The sequence below is a fragment of the Bombina bombina genome, chromosome 2 (genome assembly GCF_027579735.1).
Source record: "Bombina bombina isolate aBomBom1 chromosome 2, aBomBom1.pri, whole genome shotgun sequence".
NCBI classification, from domain to species: Eukaryota; Metazoa; Chordata; class Amphibia; order Anura; family Bombinatoridae; genus Bombina; species Bombina bombina.
The window spans coordinates 555,970,053-555,990,775 of NC_069500.1; the positions used below are offsets into that span (position 1 = coordinate 555,970,053).

Here is a 20,723-nt window from a genome sequence, read left to right on the forward strand (position 1 = left end):
GAAGGGCTCGGCATGTATTCAGAATCTTTAAACTTTCTGACCCCTGTCAAGAAAATTTTCATGGATATGGAATCTATTAGAGTCCCAGGAAGGGAACCTTGGTCTGTGGAATTATTACCTCTTTTCTAGATTCACCTTCCACCCGTGAGTCTCAGAAAGGGACAGAACCATGTCTGTATGAGACTTTGTCAGATGGTAAGACGACGCCTGGATCAGAATATCATCCAGATAAGGCGCCACTGCAATACCCCGCCAGAAGGACCCTAAAACCTTCGTGAAGATCCTGGGTGCTGTGGCCAACCCGAGGGAACAGCCACGAACTGAAATGTTTGTCCAGGAAGGCAAAGTTAGGAAATGATGATGATCCCTTGTGGATAGGAACTATGAAGGTATGCATCCTTCAAGTCCACGGTAGTCATATATTGACCCTCCTGGATCAATGGTAGAATTGTTCGAACAGTCTCCATTTTTGAGGATGGACTCTGAGAAACTTGTTTAGACTTTTCAGATCTAAAAATAGGTCGAAACCGTGCCCTCTTTTTTGGGGACCACGAAAAGATTTGAGTAAAACCCCTGCCCCCTGTTCCAGAATTGGAACCGGGACGAAATTACTCCCCATAGTAGAGAGGTATTTTACACAACGTAAAGAACGCCTCTCTTTTTATCTCGGTCTATAGACAATCGTGAAAGAAGAAACCTCCCCCTTGGGAGAGAATTTGTGAATTCCAGTTGATACCCTTGGGACACGATTTCCAGCGTCCAGAGGTCCTGAACATCTCTCACCCAAGGCCTGGGCAAAGAGAGAAAGTCTGCCCCCCCGGATCGGGGGCTGCCCCTTCATGCTGTCTTGTAGCAGCAGTGGGCTTCTTGGGTTGTTTACCCTTGTTCCAAGTCTGGTTAGGTCTCCAGACGGACTTGGTCTGGGCAAAATTCCCTTCCTGCTTGGCGGAAGACGAGGAAAAAAGAGGGGACTCCCTTTAAAATTCCGAAGAGAACGAAAATTATTTTTGTTTACCCCTCAGTTTAGTAGCTCCTATCCTGAGGAAGGAGATGACCCTTACCTCCCGTAATGTCAGAAATGATTTCCTTCAGTCAGGCCCGAATAGGGTTTCCCCTTGAAAGGAATAGCCAAAAGTTTAGACTTAGATGACACATCAGCAGACCAAGATTTTAACCATAACGCTCTACGCACTAAAATAGCAAATCCAGCATTCATAGCCGCCAATTCAGCAATCTGAAAGGAGGCATCTGTAATAAAAGAATTAGCCAGCTTAAGGGCCTTAATTCTATCTAAGATATCCTCTAAAGGAGTCTCAGTCTTAAGAGACTCTTCCAAAGCATCAAACCAGAAGGCTGGCGCAGTGGTAACTGGAACAAGTGAGGCTGCTTGGTTGTAAGAGGAAACCCTGATGAATAAACAATTTCTTCAGAAGACCCTCCAATTTCTTATCCATAGGTCTTTAAAAGCACAACTGTCTTCAATAGGAATAGTTGTACGCTTCGCCAGGGTAGATATAGCTCCCTTCCACCCTTAGGAACTGATTGCCACGAGTCCGAACAGCGTCAGATATGGGATACATCTTCTTGAATTAGGAGAGCGTTGAGAACGGAATACCCGGTCTGTCCCATTCCCTTATAATAATCTCTGTGATTTTCTTAGGAACCGGACAAACATCAGTGTAGGCAGGTACCTCTAAGTATTTGTCCATCTTACACAATTTCTCTGGTGGGTACTACAATAGGGTCACAGTCATCCAGAGTCGCTAAAACCTCCCGAAGCAACAGGCGGAGGTGTTCAAGCTTAAATTTAAAGGACATGACGGTCTGAGTCTGTTTTAGGTAACGCACTTCCCGAATCGGAAAGTTCCCCCCTCATACAAAAGTTCCCTGACCCCCGAAATCAGATCCCTGTGAGGGTACATCGGAAATAGCTAACAACGCATCAGATGGGCTCAGCATTCAAATTGACCTCTGTCCTACTGCGTTTACCCTGTAACACTGGCAACTTAGATAATACCTCTGTAAGGGGTAGTTGACATAACTGCAGACATATCCTTGCAGAGTAAATGAATTAGACACGGTTGAGGAACCCAGCGTCACTTGGGGTGGGCGTTTAAAAGTTGTGACGCTTGGGGAGAATTTGGCCGCATATCCTGATTCTTCTCAGACCCCCCCCCTGAGAATCATCCTTAGCGCACACTTCTAGCACATAAAATATGGTCTTTACATTGTAAGGCCCTAAGACACATAGAACAAGTAGTTTCCTCAATGTCAGACATGTTAAAATACTAGCAATAGCAATAATAGTTGTTAATACCCAAAATATTGCACACAGAAGTCAAGATCTAATAAGATTTTTAAACAATGTACTGTGCCTTTAAATAATAAAGCATAAACCCCTTATTTATTTATTTTTTTCAATCTATATAAGAACAAAATAACGTTTTCCTGTTAACCAAAAAACTCCTTATAAGTCCTGAAAGCTAAATAATATTGCACCCATAGATAAGAAATATACATATCAGTTTTAAGTCAATCTTGACCAAACAACGTTACACAAGGCTATGAAAATATAATCAAAAACAGTCTCTGCACCTCGCCACAGAACTGCTGCGGCGCCTACCTGCCCCTATGTATATTCAAGCACGAGAGAATGATCTATTCCCCAACGGAGCCTCAAAACCTAGCTGCGTACTCAGAACTACACTGCGCAATGAGCGCGTGAAACTAGGCCCCGCCCACCGTGGGCGTAATATCATCCTAAGTAAGACTCGCATGGGTAGACGAAAAGAAAACATAACATGTCGGCACAGAAAAACCATGTGTAAACACACACCCAGCCTGGAAGCGCATCAGCCTTGTGAAGCACCCTTCCCCATACAAAACGCATCTCCCAGCATTAGCCCATAAATAAAGGTTTTAACCATTTTTAAGGTGATATGCTTGTACATCTTGTAAAACAAAAACACTTGTCATCATACAACCGCATCTCCCAGCGTCAGCCCACAAATAAAGGTTCAACATTTTTAAAAGTGATGTAACTGTACACTTTTATAAATAATTAGAAAATTACAAAATTAGGGAATACCAGGTACACCATTTTCTCTCTATAGTGTATACTGCTTACCCCTTTCCCAGATAGGGAATATTGTCAGCCTGTTCTGATTTAACAAGTCCTCCCCAGAAACAAAAGACTGAAACATACCTCAATGCTGCTTGTAGCATGACACGGTTCTCCACAATGAAGATATTTTCTGTACACTACCTTCAACCATTATGTGGGAACCAGCAGGACCTTAGATACTGATTGCTAAGATCATCAACATCAGGGCAGAAATAAAATGTCTCCCTGAGAAAAATAGTACTCACTGGCACCATCTTAAATAAAAAATTCTTTGATTGAAGAAAATAAAACTAACACCTCACTTTACCTCTTCCTAGTTCTAACACAGGCAAAGAGAATGACTGGGGGGTGGAGGGAAGGGAGGAGCTATATATACAGCTCTGCTGTGGTGCTCTTTGCCACTTCCCTGTTAAACAGGAGGTTAATATCCCACAAGTACGGATAAAATCCGTGGACTCGTCATATCTTGTAGAAGAAATATCTTCCCCCTTTTTATATAGAGTAGTTCAGGTGATATATTCTAGTCAGATTTTTGCCAGATATGCTGCATCACTTTCAAGTGATTTAACATTTGAGTATTATGTCCCTTTAAGTAATTCAAACAGTAGCTATTCAAAATTGAAGTGTACTGTTTTAGTAAAGAAAGCTCAAATACAGCAGAATTGCATAATTGACAAATACACAACAAAAAGACAATGCAATAGCACTTAGTTTGAATTTGAAATGAGCAGTAGAATATTTTCTGGCAAATTTCACAAATAATCCTATTCCCCCCCATATCATGTGACAGCAATTAGCCAATCACAAAATTCATATACGTATATCCTGTGCACTTTAACACATGCTCAGTAGAAGCATATAAAAAAATTGTGAATGTTTTGATATGTAAGTATATTGGATTATTTTTAAATTGCATGCTTTATCTGAATATGATACTTTCATTTTGACTTTAGTGGCTCCTTTAAGTATCACACAAGAAGCATATTATGTTTTTCGCATGGCAAAATTTAAGATTTAAGTGGAGATTTTTTGGTGTTTATTAATTAATCTCAGAACACACAATACTCCAGATAATAACAACTACAATGTATCAGTGGCTTCACCTCTAAGATCTCTCTGGTCAAGCAGGTTCCCTGTGTTCTCAGTTTGAACAGGTTTTTTGATACCAAATAATTCTCCTTTATGCTCTTTTGACCCTTGCACAGCTTCAAAGTAGCGCTTGGCATTCTCATCTCCAACAACCGCACAGTGAAGTTGCTGAAAAACATAAACATATTTTTTTTTAAAAGTCAACAGTCAGTATCAATCAACATAAAGTATTACACTGGATACTAGAAGAAATAATAGAGAGAAATTAAATGTACAGAAAATCTTGTTATCTTGATCACATCCCATAAATACTCACACCTGTTACATACTCCTCCTATAAGGGGGTGGACAGAAAAGACCATTCCTGCCATTACCATTATAAAGGTAACTCCTCTTCTCCATCCTTCCGATTTTAGTGGAATTGTCCATAACAGAATGTAAAATAAATACCAAGTGAAGGGATCCTGGAAAGCAATGTCTAGAGCAGCAGATTTCCGCTGGTGTGCCTAACTAGAAGTGTGCCACAAGCACATTGAAATGATCATGGTCGAGTTCCTATAATTTGATTTCCATTTTACCTTTTTTCACCACTTAAATTGTCACAAATTTTAATTGCACATGTTTAGTATGGACTCTGCCCCTTTAAGTTTCTTTGGCTGATTTATATGACATACACATACAACGATCAATTCTCTTCTTCGTTACAGTGAAAGAGAGATAATAGTTCCCAGAAGTAATGACTGATGAGCCAGGTTCTCAATCTCTGTACAAAAACTTTAGAGGAAGCTTTGAATATGTTTTTTTTTTATACAAAACAGGACCAACGTAAGGAAAACACTAAATGACTAACGCCTAAATTTATAGTTCTTGTTGGTAAAAACTTGCGGGGCTAACCGCTCCTTTTTTTTTTTCAGCGCACCCCGTAAGCCAACGCTGGTATTACGAGTTTTCTGAAATGGCTGCGTTAGCCCTCAGAAAAGTGAGCGTTGAGCCAAATTTAGCTCCACTTCAACCCTCAATACCCAGCGTTGCTTACGGTAGCGGTAAGCTGGAAAAACGTGCTTGTGCACGATTTCCCCATAGGATACTATGGGGCTGACCCTGGCTGAAAAAAAACCTAACACCTGCAAAAAAGCAGCGTTCAGCTCCCTAACGCAGCCCCATTGTTTCCTATGGGGAAACCACCTTTCGTAAGTCTTCACCTAACACCCTAACATGAACCCCTAGTCTGAACACACCCAAACCTTACACTTATTAACCCCTAATCTTTCGCCCCCGAAATCGCTGACACCTGCATTATACTATTAACCCCTAATCTGCGCCCACCTACATTATCCCTATGAACCCCTAATCTGCTGCCCCCAACATCGCCGACACCTATATTATATTTATTAACCCCTAATCTTCCGCCACCCAACGTCGCCCGCCACCCCTACCTACACTTATTAACCCTAATCTGCCGACTGGACATCGCCGCCACTATAATAAATGTATTAACCCCTAAACTGCCACAATCCCGCCTCGCAAACACTATAAAAAATGTTATTAAACCCCTAATCTGCCCCCCCCCAACGTTGCGCTACTATAATAAGTTATTAACCCCTAGAACCCTAAGTCTAACCCTAACCCCCCCTAACTTAAAAGTAAATTTAATGCTTACCTGATAAATTAATTTCTTCTATGGTACGACAAGTCCACGGATTCATCCTTTACTTGTGGGATATTATCCCTCCTGCTAACAGGAAGTGGCAAAGAGCACCACAGCAGAGCTGTCCTATATAGCTCCTTCCTTAGCTCCACCCCCCAGTCATTCGAACCGAAGGTATAGGAAGAAAAAGGAGAAACTAAAAGGTGCAGGAGGTGACTTAAGTTTAAATAAAAAAATATAATCTGTCCTTAAAATGACAGGGCGGGCCGTGGACTCGTCGTACCAAAGAAGAAATTAATTTATCAGGTAAGCATAAATTTACTTTTCTTCTATAGGTACGACGAGTCCACAAATTCATCCCTTTACTTGTGGGATAACAATACCAAAGCTACAGGACACGGATGAACGGGAGGGACAAGACAGATGGTTAAACGGAAGGCACCACTGCTTGAAGAACTTTTCTCCCAAAAATAGCCTCAGAAGAAGCAAAAGTATCAAATTTGGAAAATTTGGAAAAAGTATGAAGCAAAGACCAAGTCGCAGCCTTACAAATCTGTTCAACAGAAGCATCATTTTTAAAAGCCCATGTGGAAGCCACCGCTCTAGTAGAGTGAGCTGTAATCCTTTCAGGAGGCTGCTATCCAGCAGTCTCGTATGCCAAACGGATGATGCTTTTCAGCCAAAAAGAAAGAGAGGTAGCCGTAGCTTTTTGACCTCTACGTTTTCCAGAATAGACAAAAAACAAAGAAGATGTTTGACGGAAATCTTTGGTTGCTTGCAAATAAAACTTCAAAGCACGAACCACGTCCAAGTTGTGCAACAGACGCTCCTTCTTAGAGGAAGGATTAGGACACAGAGAAGGAACAACAATTTCCTGATTGATATTCCTATGAGTAACAACCTTAGGAAGGAATCCAGGTTTGGTACGCAAAACCACCTTATCAGCATGGAAAACAAGATAAGGCAAGTCGCATTGCAATGCAGATAGTTCAGAAACTCTTTGAGCCGAAGTGATAGCAACTAAAAACAGAACTTTCCAAGATAGAAGCTTAATATCTATGGAATGCATAGGTTCAAACGGAACCCCTTGAAGAACTTTAAGAATTAATTCAAACTCCATGGCGGAGCAACAGGTTTAAACACAGGCTTGATTCTAACTAAAGCCTGACAGAACGACTGAACGTCTGGAACATCTGCCAGACGTTTGTGCAGTAGAATTGATAAAGCAGATATCTGTCCCTTTAAGGAACTAGCTGATAGCCCCTTCTCCAATCCTTCGTGGAGAAAGGACAAAATCCTAGGAATCCTGATCTTACTCCATGAGTAGCCTTTGGATTCGCACCAATAAAGATATTTACGCCATATCTTATGATAAATTTTCCTAGTGACAGGCTTTCGAGCCTGAATCAAGGTATCTATGACCGACTCAGAGAAACCCTGCTTGGATAAAATCAAGCGTTCAATCTCCAAGCAGTCAGCCGCAGAGAAAGTAGATTTGGATGCTGGAACGGACCTTAAATCAGAAGGTCCTGTCTCAGTGGCAGAGTCCATGGGGGAAGAGATGACATGTTCACCAGGTCTGCATACCAAGTCCTGCATGGCCACGCAGGTGCTATCAAAATCACAGAAGCTCTCTCCTGTTTGATTCTGGCAATCAAACGAGGAAGCAGAGGAAATGGTGGAAACACATAAGCCAGGTTGAACGACCAGGGTACTGCTAGAGCATCTATCAGTATTGCCTGAGGATCCCTTGACCTAGACCCGTAACAAGGAAGTTTGGCGTTCTGACAAAACACCATCAGATCCAATTCTGGTGTGCCCCATTGCTGAATCAATTGTGCAAACACCTCCGGATGGAGTTCCCACTCCCCCAGGATGAAAAGTCTGACGACTTTAAAAATCCGCTTCCCAGTTCTCCACTCCTGGGATATAGATTGCTGATAGATGGCAAGAGTGAGTCTCTGCCCATCGAATTATTTTGGTAACCTTTATCATCGCTAGTGAACTCTTTGTTCCCCCCTGATGATTGATATATGCTACAGTCATGATATTGTCTGACTGGAATCTTATGAATCTGGCTGAAGCCAGCTGAGGCCACGCCTGAAGCGCGTTGAATATCACTCTCAGTTCTAGAATATTTATCGAGAGGAGAGCCTCCTCCTGAGTCCACAAACCCTGTGCTTTCAGGGAATTCCAGACTGCACCCCAGCCCAATAGGCTGGCGTCCGTCGTCACTATGACCCAGGCTGACCTGCGGAAACACATTTCCTGGGACAGATGATCCTGTGACAACCACCAAAGAAGAGAGTCTCTGGTCTCTTGATCCAGATTTTTCTGAGGAGATAAATCTGCATAATCCCCATTCCACTGTTTGAGCATGCATAGTTGCAGTGGTCTGAGATGCAAGCGAGCAAACAGCACTATGTCCATTGCCGCTACCATCAGTCCGATTACCTCGATACACTGAGCCATTGAGGGCCGAGGAATGGAATGAAGAGCTTGGCAAGTGGTTAATATCTTTGATTTCCTGACCTCCGTCCCAGGAATGAAACTCTTGTGAGAGGGATAAGTGAACTCTTTTTTACGTTCACCTTCCACCCGTGAGATCTGAGAAAAGCCAACACGATGTCCGTGTGAGACTTGGCTAGTTGGTAAGTCGACGCCTGAATTAAGATATCGTCCAGATAAGGCGCCACTGATATGCCCTGCGGCCTTAGAACCGCCAGAAGGGACCCTAGCACTTTTGTGAAAATTCTGGGAGCTGTGACCAACCCGAAGGGAAGAGCCACAAACTGGTAATGCTTGTCCAGAAAGGCAAACCTGAGGAACTGGTGAAGATCTTTGTGGATAGGGATGTGTAGATACGCATCCTTTAAGTCCGCGGTGGTCATATATTGACCCTCCTGGATCATTGGTAAAATAGTTTGAATGGTCTCCATCTTAAAAGATGGGACTCTGAGGAATTTGTTTAGGATCTTGAAATCTAAAATTGGTCTGAAGGTTCCCTCTTTTTTGGGAACCACAAACAGATTGGAGTAAAATCCCTGCCCCTGTTCTGCTTTCGGAACTGGGCGGATCACTCCCATGGTATATAGGTCTTCTACACAGCGTAAGAACGCCTCTCTTTTTGTCTGGTTTGCAGACAATTATGAAAGATGGAATTTCCCCCTTGGAGGAGAATCTTTGAAATCTAGAAGATGCCCCTGGGTTACGATTTCTAAAGCACAGGAGTCCTGAACGTCTCTTGCCCAAGCCTGAGCAAAGAGAGAAAGTCTGCCCCCTACTAGATCCGGTCCTGGATCAGGGGCTACCCCTTCATGCTGTCTTGGTGGCAGCAGCGGGCTTCTTGGCCTGTTTACCTTTGTTCCAAGTCTGGTTAGGTCTCCAGACTGACTTGGATTGAGCAAAATTCCCCTCTTGTTTTGCAGTAGGGGAAGAGGTAGAGGGACCACCTTTGAAGTTTCGAAAGGAACGAAAATTATTTTGTTTGGTCCTCATCCTATTTGCCTTATTCCGAGGAAGGGCGTGGCCTTTCCCTCCAGTGATGTCTGAAATTATCTCTTTCAGTTCAGGCCCGAATAGGGTCTTACCTTTGAAAGTAATAGCTAAAAGCTTAGATTTTGATGACACATCAGCAGACCAGGACTTAAGCCATAATGCTCTACTCGCTAAAATGGCAAAACCTGAATTATTTGTCGCTAATTTAGCCAGTTGAAAGGCAGGAACCTCTAGAAATCTGTCCATTTTACACAATTTCTCTGGAACTACAATAGGGTCACAATCACCCAGAGTCGCTAAAACCTCCCTGAGCAATAAGCAGAGGTGTTCTAGTTTAAATTTAAAAGCCGTCATATCTGAGTCTGTCCAAGGGAACATCTTTCCTGAATCAGAAATCTCTCCCTCAGACAGCAAATCCCTCACCCCCAACTCAGAACATTGTGAGGGTACATCAGATATGGCTAATAAAGCGTCAGAGGGCTCAGCATTTGTTCTCACACCAGACCTACTGCGCTTCCCCTGCAACCCAGGCAGCTTAGATAAAACGTCTGTGAGGGTAGTATTCATAACTGCGGCCATATCTTATAGGGTGAAAGAATTAGACACACTAGAAGTACTTAGCGTCGCTTGTGCGGGCGTTAATGTTTGTGACAATTGGGGAGAATTAGATGGCATAACCTGATTCCCTTCTGACTGAGAATCATCCTGCTACATACTTTTAGTAGCTAAAATATGTTCTCTGCAATTTATTGACCTTTCAGTGCATGAGGGACACATTCTAAGTGGGGGTTCCACAATGGCTTGTGAACATATTGAACAATGACTTTCCTCAATGTCAGACATGTTGAACAGGCTAGTAATGACTACAAACAAGCTTGAAAACACTTTATTTAGTGAAAAAACAACAATCTTAAAAAACGGTACTGCGCCTTTAAGAGAAAAAAAGCATACACGTTCTGCAAAACTGCTTTAAAATACACCAAACATTTCAAATTTTTGATAGCAGACTCAATTTGTGTAGTTAAGTTTGCCCCACAAGAAAAACAAACATTTAACCCTTTATTGTGCAAACCGGATTGATAAGGCCTAAATCCGGAAAAAAAACACCCCCAGCACCTCGCCACAGCCCTGCTATGGCGCCTACCTGCCCTCAGGGATAGTAAATATGGGGTTAAAGCTTCGATTTGGCCCAAAACTTCCACAAGGGCCCTCAAGAGTTGGAGCTTGCTGCTTGCTGAGTGAAAACAACTGCGCATCTGAGGCGCAAAAATAGGCCCCGCCCATCTCACTCGATGTCTTTACAGCCTCAAAGAACCGCACCAGAGCAGTTTTAAACTAGCCATGTGGGTTCTGAGACCCAAAAAATAAGTCAAGTGTACCCTCAATAAAGTTGCCAAAAAAAACGTTATTGCCCACAAAACGTTTACAGCACTCCCAGTTCATAAAACGTGTGCCCACAAACATTCAAAAACCAGTGTCAACCATTTTTTAATTAGCCCCTTATGCAAGCTTAGTAATGCCCTTCTAAAGCTCTTGGGATTACTGCTTACCCTTACCCTCATGGGGATACTGTCAGCCTTTCTGAAATACACAGTCTCTCCAGAAAAAATGACTGAACATACCTCACTGCTATATAGCATGAAAACGTTCCTCACACTGAAGTTTCCTGTACTCCTCAGTCTCTGTGGGAACTGCACTGGATCTTAGTGACAAATGCTAAGATCATTATCCTCCAGGCAGAAGTCTTCATCCATCTGCTGCCTGAGAGTAAATAGTACACACCGGTACCATTTAAAACAAAAAACTCTTGCTTGAAGAAATTAAAAACTAATATTTTATCACCTCTTTCACTTTACCCTTCCTAGTACTTAGAGTAGGCAAAGAGAATGACTGGGGGGTTGGAGCTAAGGGAAGAGCTATATAGACAGCTCTGCTGTGGTGCTCTTTGCCACTTCCTGTTAGCAGGAGGATAATATCCCACAAGTAAAGGATGAATCCGTGGACTCGTCATACCTTATAAAAGAAATATAATTTAAATCAATCTAAATAAATTTACTATAATTAAATAAATTATTCCTATTTAAAAATACTACCTATTAAAATAAACCCTAATATACCTACAATATAACTACTAGTTACATTGTAGCTATTTTAGGATTTATATTTATTTTACAGGCAACTTTGTATTTATTTTAACTAGGTACAATAGCTATTAAATAGTTAATAACTATTAATAGCTACCTAGTTAAAATAATTGACAAAATTACCTGTAAAATAAATCCTAACCTAAGTTACAAATACACCTACACACTACACTATCAATAAATTAATTAAATTAACTACAATGATCTAAACTAAAATACAATTAAATAAACTAAACTATCTTACCAAAAAAAAACCATTAAATTACAAAAAATTAAAAAATATTACAAGAATTTAATCTAATTACACCTAATCTAAGCCCCCTAATAAAATAATATACACTATACTAAATTACAAAAGTAATCAGCTCTTTTACCAGCCCTTAAAAGGGCTTTTTGTGGGGCACTGCCCCATAGTAATCAGCTCTTTTACATGTAAAAAAAAATACAAGACCCCCCCAACATTTTAAAACCCACCACCCACACAACCCCTTAAAAAACCTAACGCTACCCCATTGAAGATACCCCTACCTTGAGCCGTGTTCACCCAGCGGGTACCGATGGGCCAGAATAGGACATCCGGAGCGGGCAGAAGTCTTCATCCGATCGGAGGCAGAAGAGGTCATCCATCAAGCAGAGGTCTTCATCCAAGCGGCATCTTCTATCTTCATCCATCCGGCGTGGGTCCATCTTCCAGACATCCGACGCGGAGCATCCTCTTCTTCCCGACGACTAACGATGAATGAAGGTTCCTTTAAATGATGTCATCCAAGATGGCGTCCCTCGAATTCCGATTGGCTGATAGGATTCTATCAGCCAATCGGAATTAAGGTAGGAAAAATCTGATTGCTGATGTAATCAGCCAATCGGATTGAAGTTCTGTCCGATTGGCTGATTGGATCAGCCAATAGAATGCAAGGTCAATTCTATTGGCTGATCCAATCAGCCAATCGGACAGAACTTCAATTCGATTGGCTAATTACATCAGCCAATCGGATTTTTCCTACCTTAATTCCGATTGGCTGATAGAATCCTATCAGCCAATCGGAATTCGGGGAACCGCCATCTTGGATGACGTCATTTAAAGGAACCTTCATTCGCCGTTAGTCGTCGGGAAGAAAAGGATGCTCCGCATCGGATGTCTTGAAGATGGATCTGCTTTGCGTCGGATGGATGAAGATAGAAGATACCGCTTGGATGAAGACTCCTGCTGGATGGAGGACCTCTTCTGCCCCGATCGGATGAAGACTTCTGCCGCTCCGGATGTCCTATTCTAGCCCATCGGTGCCCGGCTGGGTGAACATGGCTCAAGGTAGGGGGATCTTCAATGGGGTAGTGTTAGGTTTTTTTTAAGGGGGGGTCGGGTGGGTTTTAGAGTAGGGGTGTGTAAGGGCTGGTAAAAGAGCTGATTACTTTTGTAATTTAGTATAGGGTAGGGCATTTTATTATTTGGGGGGCTTTTTTATTTTATTAGGGGGCTTAGATTAGGTGTAATTAGATTAAAATTCTTGTAATCTTTTTTTATCTTTTGTAATTTAGTGTTTTTTTTTTGTTTTTTTGTAATATAGTTTAGTTTATTTAATTGTATTTTAGTTTAGATCATTGTAGTTTATTTAATTAATTTATTGATAGTGTAGTGTTAGGTGTATTTGTAACTTAGGTTAGGATTTATTTTACAGGAAATTTTGTCTTTATTTTAACTAGGTAGCTATTAAATAGTCATTAACTATTTAATAGCTATTGTACCTAGTTAAAATAAATACAAAGTTGCCTGTAAAATAAATATAAATCCTAAAATAGCTACAATGTAACTATTAGTTATATTGTAGCTATATAAGGGTTTATTTTATAAGTAAGTATTTATTTTTAAATAGGAATAATTTATTTAATCATAGTAAATTTATTTAGATTTATTAAAATTTTATTTAACTTAGGGGGGTGTTAGGGTTAGACTTAGGTTTAGGGGTTAATAACTTTATTATAGTCAGCGGGCGACGTTGGTGGGCGGCAGATTAGGGGTAATAATTGTAGGTAGGTTGCGGCAACATTGGGGGGGGGGCAGATTAAGGGGTTAATAAAATTTATTATAGTGCTTGCGGGGCGGGATTGCGGCGGGTTAGGGGTTAATACATTTATTATAGGTGGCGGCGATGTTCGGCTGGCAGATTAGGGGTTAATAAGTGTAGGTAGGTGGCGGCGACGTTGGGGGGGGGGGGGCAGATTAGGGGTTAATAAATATAATATAGGTGTGCGGCGATGTTAGGGACAGCAGATTAGGGGTTCATAGCTATAATGTAGGTGATGGCGGTGTCCAGCTCGGCAGATTAGGGGTTAAATAATTTTATATAGTGTTTGCGATGTGGGGGCCTCGGTTTAGGGGTTCATAGGTAGTTTATGGGTGGTTTAGTGTACTTTGTAGGACTGTAGTTAAGAGCTTTATGTTCCGGCGTTAGCCCATAAAACCTCTTAAACTACTGACTTTTTAATGCGGTTTGTAGTCTTGGAGGTTAGAGGCTGTACCGCTCACTTCTTCCAAGACTCGTAATACCGGCGTTAGGCAAATCCCATTTAAAAGATAGGATACGCAATTGAGTCTAAGGGGATTTGTGGGTAGCCAAAAGTCGCAGAAGAAAAGTGAGCGGTACACCTGTACCTGCCATACTCGTAATAACCAGCGGGGCGTTAAAAAGCACGGTTAGAGCCCCCTTAACGCTGCTTTTTAAGGGACATTAAACACTTTGAGATGGTAATATTAAAATGATAAATTGTTTATATAAAACAACTCTGCAATATACTTTCATTATTTATTTTGTCCCTCTTTGCCTGTAATTCCATTCTGAAAATTGTGAGCTTTTCAGTTCTTGTTAGAAATGGAAGTGCAGAACACTGTAAAAATCCAGCCACAGCCATTGGCTGCACAGTCTACGTGACCTATTTATAACTGTTACTAATTGGCCACAGCAGAGAAGGTAACACAAGTTACAACATGGCAGCCTCCCAGTGTTTTATAGACACTAAAACTTTACACTTATTTTGTCACTTTTTAAAACAACTAATGAAATTTTAAAAAATACATCTACATTTAATCATGGGACCAATCTTTTCTTTGAATGCATCATTCTATCTAGCATGTATCGAGTGTTTAATTTCCCTTTAAGGCTAACGCAGAAACTCTAAAATCTAGGTGTATATTTTTTTTTAAAAAATCCTCCATAATTGAAGAATTTATCAGCCAATAAACTAGCTCCTACAAGAACAAAAACATGTTGATAAGATAAGCGAGCGGTATGAGGTCTTTATTTTTTGCCGGTAAGCTGTATTTCAGTAGCAGTTCTTACGTTTCTTCACAGTGCACACTATAGGCTCGGTTTATCAAGCCCTTCTCTCCCCTTTAGCCTGAGGAAACAGGCCTGTGGGTGGCTGAGAAACATGTCACTGTTTTTAAAATAAAAGTTTTTAAATATCTAACTTGCTTTATCACAATTATTCTGCTCCCTGTTTGGGGGCAGAGTGTGGTGTGCTAGTTCTATCTTCCAAAGTGGTGATTTTCTGCATCCTGCAAATTGGATTCCACAGTCCACTGGGCGGCTGAGAGGTCCCAGTACTGCTGATATTGCACACTGGTGGTGCTTGTTTCCTGTAAGTACAACCTTGAATCCCTTTTTTATCTGGTGGTACAAACGTTACTGGGCTATGTGTGTGCCTTTTTTGCCCTTATAGGCAATCATAGGATAGGCCCTCGCCAAGGATCATCTCTATCTGGCTGGAGACACCAGTGAGCTGGACCACTGTTTGATGTTCCAGGCTGCCACAATAGCACCATTTGGTGCGCTACGCTTGTGATTATATTTTCTATCCTGCTGATGTTTTGTATCTGACTGCCGTGACGTTACTAGGCCATGTTGGCGCCTCTGTGCTTCTTTCTCTTCTCTCCCCTTTGACTGCAGCTTCGCACAAGCCAACACTATGCTATGCTACAAAATCCTTTATAAAGGAAATGCAGTTATTTTTCTTGCTTTGGGATACAGATCAAGATTGGGAGATAAAATATGTGTCTGTGTTTTTCAAAATAGTTCTCAGCAATATGAATGGAATTGAGTTTGATGAATAGGATGCCATAAATATAAATCTATGTCACCATTAGTTTCCTCAGCTTCATCAATAGCCATCCCACCGAGACATGTAATTCTTACTTTTTTTTTCAAAGTAAAACAACAGAAAACCAGGGGTTGAGTTGTTTGAACACAAAAAATACAGCCCCTGAATATTGTTCTCCTAAACAGTTAAAAATTAAAAACCTCACATATAATGGGGGCGAACTAAAAACTCTTCCCTGTATGTATGATATGATTATATATAGAGAATATTTTATGCCACAAATTAAGATGTAATAAATTGTGGTTTTATACCTATTTTGTGGTATGATCATTATAAGCTGTTTTTAATGCTCCACCTTTTTAGTGTAAGTTTTTAATTTTCCTTGCTCTCAAGTCTTCCATTAATCTTACCCCAAAGTCTTAATTCCGTATCCCAAATATTCACACTTCTTGTACACTGACTCTGTTACTTTTAATTTCTACTTTACCACTACCTCTAAACTGGTATCACTATCTATTCTCTTCCATGACAGCTATATCTATCTTGTTCAGTACAGTTGCTTTAATCCCATAGTCTCACACTGTTGTTTTATTTTAATTCCACAATTTAATCATGACTCGTCTACTCCTATGTTTTCTACTTGTGATCTTTTCTCTAATTTATATAATTTTTTTTAATGTGTTTTCATATGTTATGTGATTATTTGTCACACTGATTTAAAGGGGACATTCTACACCTTCATCATCTTAAAGTCTTACCTTAGAATTAAGCTCTAAATATCCTCCTGCACCCATTCTATATCATGTTGCAGGAACAGTAAACTGTTATTTTAAATGAATAGTGTTTCTGGCCATGGCTGCCCAAGTTCAGCCCACTGACATGATCTGGGCTTCATATGGCATTCAATCACAAAAAGCTCACTTTTTGGATTCAACAGACTGTCAATGCCATTCAGCAGAGTGCCTAGCTGCAGCCAGATCGTGATGTCAATCAGTGGGCTGAGCTTGGCAGCCATTTCAAACTGGCCAGAAACAATATTCATTTTAAAATAACTTTAAGATGACTAAGGTGTAGACTGTCCCTTTAAGCACTGAAAATTTCAATAGTCAAACAATTATTAGTCTTCTTTACAATCTGTTTGTGCTCATTTGCATAATACATCACATGTTAAACATTACTTGTCTTTGTATTATGTTTTTTAGGAATATAACAATCTTACCTGTTTGTAAAGTTGTCTTAAATAGATCATTTCTTCCACAGTGCCCAAAGATATTAGCCGAAAAAACTTTCACATCTCTGCACTGTCCTATTCTGTAGGCTCTATAAAATAAAAAAAAATAAAATATTTTTTAAACATAGTAACATACCTTTTGAGATTTATTTTCTGAAAATCTACTTTATCAAAAGCAAAGCATGCAACAATCCAATCAATTAATTTGCATGAAGGAAAGGTGAATATGAAACTTTAAAAACTTAAACCACCAAAAGGGACATATTACTTTTTATTATATAGACAAAAAGACCATCAGTGAAACATATTAAAAATATTTTGTCTGCATTAAAACATGAATGTTGCTTAATTTTTAATTTTCTCTTGCAAGATGTATTGAGTCCACGGATTCATCCAATATTCTCCTTCCCAACAGGGAGTGGCAAAGAGAGCACCCACAGCAGAGCTGTCTATACTAGCTCCTCCCCTAACTCCACCCCCCAGTCATTCTCTTTGCAGGCTCTAAGCAATAAGGAAGGGTAAAGTGATGTGGTGACAAAAATGCTAGTTTTATTATTTCTCAAGCAAGAGTTTGTTATTTTAAATGGTACCGGTGCTGTACTATTTGCTCTCAGGCAGAAAGGAGATGACAGATTTCTGCATGGAGGATGATAATTTTAGCACTTTGTAACCTAAGATTCACTGCTGTTCCCACAGAGGCTGAGGAGTACAGGAAACTTCAGTTGGGGGAACGGTTTGCATGCTAAGCTGCATTGAGGTATGTTCAGTCATTTTTTTCTAGGACAGACTGTGATAATTCTAGAAAAGGCTGACAATATCCCCATGAGGGAAGGGTAAGCTGTATTCAGCAGACTTAGTGGGGAATTACCAGCTTACATAAAGGGCTAAGTTAATACTGGTTGACACTTATAAGAAAGGTCTAACGTTCTATATTAAGTTAAACGTTTTTTGAGGGATTTTGGACTTACTTAAGGGTTATTAACCCACTCATGGCTAGCTTAGAAACACTTTGGTGTGTTTCTTTTAGGCCCCACCAGACATCAAGCTGCTACACCGGAGGGTCCTGCTGTAATTTGAGGGCCTAAAGGAAGTATTTTTCCCACAAAATCTATCCCTAAGGGCAGGTAGGTAGCAGAGCTGTGGCAACATGCTGATCGTTTTTTTTTCCGTTTTTTGACGTTTTGTCAATCCGGTTTTTGCAATAAAGGGGTTAAATGTTTATTTTGCTGGTGGGGCAATCTTATTAAAGCTTAAGAATACACCTGTAACAATTTCGAAAAGTTTACTGCTTTTTTACACTGTTTGGCAGAATGTGTGCACTTTTTTTCTCTTAAAGGCACAGTACTGTTTTTTCTAAGTGTTGTTTTTACTTTGAATAAAGTGTTTTCCAAGCTTGCTTGTTTCATTACTAGCCTGTTACACATGTCCGACATCAAGGAAACTCCTTGTTCAATGTGTTTAGAAGCCATTGTGGAACCCCCTCTTAGAATGTATCTATACATTTTAAAGAGCATATTGTAGCACTTAAAAACTATAGCCCTAGATGATTTCTCAGACAGAAAGAAATGAGGTTATGCCATCTAGCTCTCCCCCAAGTGTCACAACCAGTAACGCCCCGCCACAAGTGACGCCAAGTACCTCTAGTGCGTTCTACTTCATTTTACCTTACAAGACATGACCGCATTTATGAATACTACCCTCACAGAGGTTTTATCTAAACTGCCTGGGTTGCAAGGAAAGCCTGATCAGCTCTGGGTTAAGAACAAATGCTGAGCCTTCTGACACTTTAGTAGCCGTATCCAATATACCCTCACAATGCTCTGAAGTAAGGGTAAGGGATTTGCTATCTGAGGGAGAGATTTCTGTTTCAGGGTAAGACGCTCCCTCAGACAGATTCTGATATGACAGCGTTTAAATTTAAGCTAGAACACCTCCGCTTGTTGCTCAGGGAGGTATTAGCGACTCTGGATGATTGTGACCCTATTGTGGTTCCAGAGAAATTGTGTAAAATGGACAAATACCTAGAGGTTCCAGTTTACACTGATGTTTTTCCGGTCCCTAAGAGGATTGCGAACATTGTCACTAGGGAGTGGGATAGACCAAGTATTCCGTTCACTCCCCCTCCTGTTTTTAAGAAAATGTTTCCCATATCAGACACCATGCGGGACTCGTGGCAGACGGTCCCTAAGGTGGAGGGAGCTATTTCTACACTCTCCAAGCGTACAACTATACCTATTGAGGACAGTTGTGCTTTCAAAGATCCTATGGATAAAAAAATTAGAGGGTCTCCTAAAGAAAAATTTTGTTCATCAAGGTTTTCTTCTCCAACCCATTGCGTGCATTGTTCCTGTAAACACTGCAGCTGCTTTCTGGTTCGAGGCTCTGGAAGAGGCCTCTTCAGACGGAGACCCCATTAGAGGATATTATGGATAGACTTAAGGCTCTTAAGATGGATAAATCTTTCATTACTGACTGCCGCTTTCAAGTGGCTAAATTAGCGGCAAAGAATTCAGGTTTTGCCATTTTAGGTCGCAGAGCGTTATGGCTTAAGTCCCTGGTCAGCGGATGGTCCATCACATCTAAACTTTTGAACATCCCTTTCAAAGGAAAGACCCTCTTCGGGCCTGAAACTGAAGGAGATTATTTCAGACATCACTGGAGGGGAAAGGCCATGCCCTCCCTCAGGATAAATCAAATTAAAATAAGGACCAAACAAACTAATTTTGTTCCTTTTGAAACTTCAAGGGTGGTCCCTGCTTCCTCTTCCCCTGCTGCAAAGCAAGAGGGTAACTTTGCTCAATCCAAGTCAGTCTGGAGACCTAACCAGGCTTGGAAACAAGAGGTAAACAGGCCAAGAAGCCTGCAGCTGTCTCCAAGACAGCATGAAGGGGTAGCCCCCGATCCGGGACCGGGATCTAGTAGGGGGCAGACTCTCTCTCTTCGCTCAGGCTTGGGCAAGAGATGTTCAGGATTCCTGGGTTTTAGAAATTGTTTCCCAGGGTTATCTTCTGGACTTCAAAGATTCCCCCCCAAGGGGGATATTTCACATTTCTCAATTGTCTGCAACCAGACAAAGAGAGAGGCATTCTTACTCTGTGTAGAAGACCTACATAACCATGGAGTGATTTCACCCAGTTCCAAAAGCGGAACAGGAGCTAGGGTTTTACTCAAACCTGTTGGTGGTTCCAAAAAAGGAAGTTTCAGACCAATATTGGATCTCAAGAATCTTAAACAAATTCCTCAGAGTTCCATCTTTCAAGATGGAGACGATTCGGACTATTCTGCCACTAATCTAGGAAGGTCAATATATGGACCACCGTGGACTTAAAGGATTGTCAGGCTTACACAAGAGATTCCTGTAATAAGAATGAGTTTCATAAGAAAAGGACCACAACCTGCAGATATTATGATATGTTTGAATGGGGGAATGTTGAACACTGTATATCAACAAGATTTGCTTTCTAATTGCTACAGTGTATATACATTCTCTTCCTTATAATTTTAGGCAATGCTGACTTAACAACTGAGATGGTAGACTTTAAATCTATGCACAGAGTAAGTTCAGCTAACCATGAAAAGGTAAGGTAAAAAAGTAACATGCAGCTGTTTACACTTTAGAAAAGACAGCGCTGTGATAAATAAACCGGTATTTGAGGGGTTAATCCCTATAAACATTGGTCAGGGTAACATAAGAAATTGCTGATGATGTGAATAAATTTAATGAGCTTTATTCGCATTGTTGCAAGCCTTTCCTGTAAGTAATAGGACATGAATGGTTCTTAGGTGAAAAGTTCAGTTTTTATAAATAGCCCCCTTGCGGTTGTTATGAATTTCCTTATAAGTCTATATGCAGTGGGCACTTACCGGTGTAAGCACTCCAATTGCAGGTTGGAG

At 40.8% G+C, this 20,723-nt stretch overlaps 1 protein-coding gene across 1 annotated transcript in view; it reads right to left on the bottom strand.

Moving 5' to 3' along the window:
- The window catches only part of ERCC6L2 (ERCC excision repair 6 like 2), a 433,149-nt gene that overhangs the window by 106,368 nt on the left and 306,058 nt on the right, over positions 1 to 20,723 (bottom strand). Inside the window, 4 exon segments of the mRNA XM_053702417.1 lie at positions 4,228 to 4,284; positions 4,286 to 4,381; positions 16,818 to 16,880; positions 16,882 to 16,918. Coding sequence (XP_053558392.1) covers positions 4,228 to 4,284; positions 4,286 to 4,381; positions 16,818 to 16,880; positions 16,882 to 16,918 — 253 coding nt within the window.